At 40.6% G+C, this 7,021-nt stretch overlaps 1 protein-coding gene across 1 annotated transcript in view; it reads right to left on the reverse strand.

Annotated features, from left to right (window-relative positions):
* The window catches only part of LOC121377290 (U-scoloptoxin(11)-Ssd2a-like), an 11,761-nt gene extending 7,553 nt beyond the window's left edge, over positions 1-4,208 (reverse strand). Inside the window, exon 1 of the mRNA XM_041505228.1 lies at positions 3,889-4,208. Coding sequence (XP_041361162.1) covers positions 3,889-3,954 — 66 coding nt within the window. The 5' untranslated portion in view covers positions 3,955-4,208. The remainder of the gene's footprint in view (positions 1-3,888) is intronic.
* Positions 4,209-7,021: the final 2,813 nt, after the last annotated feature.

A 7,021-nucleotide genomic window follows, 5' to 3' on the forward strand; every position in this document is an offset into this window, starting at 1 on the left:
GGGGAGAGAGAGAGAGAGAGAGAGAGAGAGAGAGAGAGAGAGAGAGAGAGAGAGAGAGAGAGAGAGAGAGAGAGAGAGAGGAGAGAGAGAGAGAGAGAGAGAGAGAGAGAGAGAGAGAGATAGAAAAGAAAAAAAACGTTCCTGGCCCAAAAAGTGGCCGGCCGCTTCCCGACGCCAGTACAAGAAATTAAAGATTATGTGGAATAAAAATATCTTATTTTTTTATGGACACACTGTTGAAGCTGGGATAACCTTATTTGGGATGGTGATACGAAAGAGTGCCTTTTTATCCGTTGCCAATAAGATACCTGTGATACGAAAGTATGTCTTTTTATCCGTTGCCAATAAGATATTGTATTCTGTTGGGTGCCCATTAATACTAGAATCAGGGGTAATAAAAGCTTTAGATTTGGCTTATGTGACCGGCGTCGGTGGCGTCATGGTTAAGCCATCGAACATGAGGCTGGTAGGTACAGGGTTCATAGCCCTGTACCGGTTCCCACCCAGAGCGAGTTTTAGCAACTCAGTGGGTAGGTGTAAGACCACTACACCCTCTTCTCTCTCACTAACTACTAACTAATAACAACTAACTCACTTCCCTGGACAGACAGCCCAGATAGCTAAGGTGTGTGTCCAGGACAGCGTGCTTGAACCTTAATTGGATATAAGCACGAAAATAAGTTGAAATGAAATGGCTCATGTCAGGGTTGCTGTGCCTTACACTGATCTTAACACATATATATCTTTTCAACTTGATAAGTTGCTTGAACGGTGCGGTTGCGAACAAGCTTCATTCTGACAAGCCAGTTCCTGGGAGAGTGGCAGGCTTCCTACAGGCGATGCCATGAAGAACGAAATGATCTTGTGTCTTGGTCGCATCAGCCATACAAACTTAACACACTAATTTATTTTAAACAAGGTTCCTCCTGGCATTAATTTATTTCAAAGAAAGATCCTCAATGTGAACATTGCCTGCGTACACCGACCATGCGCCACATTTAATGGAGTGTAATTATCCGAAGCTTCGCGGTCGGTTTAGGATCGATCCCCGTTAGTGGGTTCATTTGGCTATTTCTAATGCCAATGCACCACGACTGGTATATAAAAGGCCGTGATATGTACTACTGTGTCTGTGGGATGGTGCATATAAAAGATCCCTTGTAACTAATGAAAAACAAATGTAGCGTATTTCCTCTTTAAGACTATATGTCAAAATTAAAAAATGTTTGAGATCCAATTGTCGATGACTGATAAATCAATGTGCTCTAGTGGTGTCGTTAAACAAAATAAACTTCTTTTTCATCTGAAGCTTTTTCATATATTCCAAAGAAGGATCGTCTACCTCCGTCTAAGTCACTGACGGTTCACCACTTTCAGTGGAGCGTAATCATATTGGACTGTCGAGGAAAGATTTGGTACACGAAATAAAATCAAGAACTTATTTTCAATTTTTACTCACCTGTGATATTAATATTTTTGCTCAGCTCTTTACAATGTGTTTTAACTTAAGAATTTTTATATTAAAGGGACACACCCTAGTTACGTTTATTTGTTAACCATTACGGCGTTGTTTTTCGCTATTAAACCCCATTTTTCACAAATAAAATTGCACTTTACTTACATTTTATTATTTAGAATACACATTTCCACTCACTTGAAGTGCTTTTTGATAATCCTGATGTTTGTAAAACCACGAAATGCATTTTTTTTGCATTTTTTCACAAGACGTGTTGTCGAGAAAAAACCGTTAAGCAAGCGAGGTCCAATCTATTTTTAGAGTTGATATTTCCATTTCAGTGTCACAGACGTTGGTATATCACGTGACCGTTATCATTTTGGTTCGGTTTGTTTTCTCGTGCACGGTTCACGCAATCAATATCCGACTTGTTCATTTGTGAGATTTTTCTTCACAATTCGTGAACATTTTCAGTAACAATAAAGTTCAGACAAGTAAGTGTCTCAATACAAAACGTTACAAACCCTTAAAACCAATCATTTTGCTAAGTCTTACGATATCTGGAGAGGGGATACAACCAGGACAGAACAGTTGGAACATGTCCAGGAGAGGTGAAACGAACGCACCCCAAGTCTGTGAACTTTGTCGTGACGTAGGCATTGTTGTGCTTCGAGCGACATCTACCGGTGACATCAGAATACTAACTTTCAAAATTATTTCAAGCAATTGGGACATGGGGATTCCCATGGTATTTATCGATATAAAACCTGCTTTTTCACTCCATTTGATAAAAACGTGATCTAAGTGTGTTACAGGTTTGTAGATTAACCAAATTATAATTTATTTTCGCTGGATGGAACTAGGGTGAGCGGCTTTAAGTGTTGATCATCAAATAATTTATATATTTATCTTAGTTTGACACCCAATAGCCGATGCACGTTTTGTGCTGGGGTGTCGTTAAACATTCATTTATTCATTAAATATAATTGCGATGTCAAAATAATGGTCACTGAATAATTTACAGTTGACCACATTAATAAATAAATAAGCAAATAAGATAAAATAAAATAAAATATGCATGTGTGTTATTATTATTTTTTTTTTTTTTTTATTATTATTATTTTTTTTTTTATCCAACTGTTCCCTTTCCTTTCTCTCCTATGAATTCCATCTCATTTCTTCCCGATCTGGCAACTCCTCTTATTTTTTAACTTCTTTCGCTGTCCACCTCGACATCCCAGTCCTTGTCTCTCCAACCGCGACAGGTGCTTGTCTCCTGTGGCTATCTGTGCCACACACCTGCCATTCCCCATCAGCTTTTAGCTGTGGGCTTAGTCTGACCACTTCGGGGAGTGTTCAGTAGTTACTTCTGGCATTGTTAACCACCTACTATGCACCCCTACTACTACCAGAAGCCGTTAGTTCGTGCCGTGGGTCAGACCAGCTTTATTAGCGGCAGAGGACGAGGATGCCAGGTTGGTGCAAGGAAATACACAGAGACTGCACCCGTGGAAGAAGATGAGATAGGTAGGCGATGGTGTGGACAGCTCAGAAGACGAGTCGGAGGAAACTGACAGAAAGGGTCGAAACAGATTTACATGTGTGTTATGGTGATTATTATTAAAATATATTATTATTATTATTATTATTATTATGATTATTATTATATTATTCATTTCAACTTATTTTTGTGCTTATATCCAATTAAAGTTCAAGCACGCTTCCTGGGCACACCTCAGGTATCTGGGCTGTCTGTCCAGGACAGTCGGTTAGTTGTTAGTGAGAGAGAAGAGGGTGTAATGGTCTTACACCTACCCACTGACTCGGAACCGGGCTGCGAACCCTGTACCACCCAGCCGTATGTCCGATGGCATAACCACGACACCACCGAGGCCGGTATTATTATATACTCCATTGTAATGAAGGAAGGAAGGAAGGAAGGAAGGAAGGAAGGGAGGGAGGAAATGCGTTATTTAACGACGCCCTCAATACATTTTTATTTGCGGTTATACGGCGTCGGACATATGGTTAAGGACCACACCGATATTGAGAGAGTAAATCCGCTGTCGCCACTTCATGGGCTACTCTTTTCGATTAGCAGCAAGGGATATTTTATATGCACCATCCCAGACTGGATAGTACATATCACGGCCTTTATTACAACAGTTGTGGAGCACTGGCTGGAACGACCATTTTAATAAATACCGTTAAAACGAGAGTTAACTGTATTTGTGTATGTATGTATTTTTATAATTAAGTGTGTGCGTGCGTGTGTGTGCGTGTGCGTAAAATCACTGGTAATTATATTAAAATTTGGAATACAAATCCAAATAAACATATATATTGTGTATAATAATTATAAACAGATTGAGGATTATATATAGATGAAAAACAAAATATACATACATGCACGTTATCCATCAAACACTTACCTCCGAATAACATCCACCATTTAACAAAATGGCTACAAATACATAGCAAGCTATTGTCATATCCATTTTGACTCGAAATTGTGGGACTGGAAATTACTTTCCACAGGCAGTCGGCAATGTAGCGTTTGAGTTATCACAGTCCACTACGCCAAACTGAATAATATATTCCAGAAAAACGGCGCCAACTGCTTCACTATTGTAATATATTCTTCAAAATAATTGTTATTGTCTTTAAAAGCCACAATGGATGCATAATACCGATGATTCCAACTGAACGAATTGTATTCTTGCCTTCTGATCGTCGCTTAAAACCTCCACAATCGATCGATTTGGCACCATATATTTAATTCCGTTTCGTTGGTCCGACTACTTTCAACAAAATTTTATCGACGCAGTTCGGAATACCACTGACAAGGGAGATAATCAGAATTAGGAATTTATTTAAATTTCGGTTCTGCTTCCATTGCTTCTGCAGACGTTAAATGCATAATTTATTCATATCGGGGGAAGAGAAGGGAGAGGGTATTACATCTTCAAAAACTAAAAGGAATTAGGTGTGTAAATAGCATTTAGAGTGCAGTACAATTAATAAATGGGAAGTTATTGTGTATTGTAATTAAAAACAGCTGAGAATTCGAACATGGTCGTTGATCTAGTTTAAAGAGTATTCCCGGGAGATAGCGTGATATTGATTTTTTTGTCACCTAACCGGCGACTGTCAGATGTGATAGAATGGAGTCTCTTCACCATCCGAGGAGGGCTTTAGGTAGAGCGCTCGACTGCGTCGCTTGGATCATAGGATCGAATCACCTCGACGGACGCATAGGGTTTAAAGTTTATTTGTTTGTAACACAACTAGAGGACATTGATTTATTAATCATTAGCTGTTTTAGGTCAAACATTTGGTAATTCTGACATATAGTCCTAGAGAGGAAACCCGCTACATTTTCTCATTAGGCCTAGTAGCAAGGGATCTTTTATATGAAGCATCCCACGACTGGTATATCAAAGGCCGTGGTATGTGTTACAGGCACGGATGCAGGATTTCTGAACGGGGGGGGGGGGGGAGAGGCTAAATGTGACGACTCATCTCTCCTTTTACATAGCGTGCCTCTTACAGCTGAACACTTCATGCTCGAATTTAGAAGAAAAAAAAGAGGGGGGGGGGGGGGGGCCCGCTACTGTGTTATTCTGTCTGTGGGATGGTGCATATAAAAGATCCCTGGCTGCTGATGGAAAAAAAAAGAGTAGCCCATGAAGTGGCGACAGCGGGTTTCCTCTCAATATATGTGGTCCTCAACCATATAACCATTAATAAAATGTTTGAGTGAAAAAGAAATGTTTTATTTAACGACGCACTCAACACATTTTATTTACGGTTATATGGCGTCAGACATATGGTTAAGGGCCACACAGATGTACATGGGCTACTCTTCCGATTAGCAGCAAGGGATCTTTTATTTGCGCTTCCCACAGGCAGGATAGCACAAACCATGGCCTTTGTTGAACCAGTTATGGATCCCTGGTCGGTGCAAGTGGTTTACACCTACCCATTGAGCCTTGCGGAGCACTCACTCAGGGTTTGGAGTCGGCATCTGGATTAAAAATACCATGCCTCGACTGGGATCCGAACCCAGTACCTACCAGCCTGTAGACCGATGGCCTAACGACTCCGCCACCGAAGCCGATTGTGTTGAGTGTGTCGTTAAATAAAACATTAGGAAAAATGTAGTTTTTCGTCTCTAAGACTATCAGAATTACCAAATGCTTGATATCTAATAGCCAACGAATAATAAATCAATACTCTAGTGGTGTCGTTAACAAAACAAACTTCTTTCTTGTTACACAAGTGGTGGAGCACTGCTGAAACGAGAAATAGCCCAAGTGGCACATCGACGTGGATCGATCCCAGAACGATAGCGTGTCACCCGAGATATTTGCCACTGGACTACGTCCCCGCGTGATATAATGGAATATCTTCACAACAAACAAACTGATTTTAGTTGTCCGCATCTAGCGTTCACCTGGCGTGCTTGGTTTGTAAGATCCATTATCTAAACCTCTCGGCGGACCAATGGGTTTCACTTGTACCAACCAATGCTTCACAACTAGTATATCAACGGTTGTGGTATGTGCCATCTTGCCTGTAGGGAAAGTGCAAGTAAAAAGTGCTTTCATCGGTGGGTTGAGCTCCCCAAGAGAACCCATTTTCAGACACATTGGAATCTGCTCCACAACTACATGTATTACTATTCACTGTATGGAACAAATGTTTGACATCCAATAGCCGATGATTAAAAAAATCAATGTGCTCCAGTGGTGTCGTTAAATAATCTTTTTGTCAAAGATTCCCGCTCTAATAACGTCAAACAGAATTAGTACCTTTCTTACACCCGTTGGTAATTTAATTTCTCTGTTAAGGGTACCCCGAAACCGTAAGTGCCCCCCATCCTCCCGGTCTAAATCCGGCCCTGGCACAGAGACCGAGACAGAGTGAGACAGAGTGAGACAGAGTGAGTGTGAGATAGATATTGGTCTCCGACGGTTAGTGGTGTTAGAACCATCAAAATGTCCGTATGGCTCCTACCGTCAGACTACTCTCCAAACACTGTGGGAACAGCATTAGGTATCGATACAAAGTGAAGCGATAGACTTTTTCTCTGCACCGTCCCATTTTAGTACCTTCGGATATTGGATGTCAAACATTTTGAAATTTAAGTTTTAGAGAGGAAACACGCTATATATTTCTATTAGTAGCAAGGTATCTTTTATATGTACCATTCCAGACACGATAGCACATACCACAGCCTTTTGATATACTAGTCGTGGTGCATTGGCTGGAACGAGAAATAGCCCGATGTGCCCACCGATGGATATATTCTAGACTGACTGCACATAAAGTGAGCACTTTACCACTGGGCTACATCTCACCATTAGTTCACCTATGCTAGTATTAAGTGCGTTAATCCCATAGAAATTATCCAACATACGTTAGAGTACGTTCTACCACAAAGCTAAAAGTCGTTCCGAAGGTGCACGTGCGTGGGGTTAAAAAAAAAAAAAAAACGAACCATCGTTTTGGGTTTTTTGTCAATATAATTTTCAGGGAAGCACGATACACCATCCCTTCAAA

The sequence above is a fragment of the Gigantopelta aegis genome, chromosome 7, assembly GCF_016097555.1.
Source record: "Gigantopelta aegis isolate Gae_Host chromosome 7, Gae_host_genome, whole genome shotgun sequence".
Classification (NCBI taxonomy): Eukaryota; Metazoa; Mollusca; class Gastropoda; order Neomphalida; family Peltospiridae; genus Gigantopelta; species Gigantopelta aegis.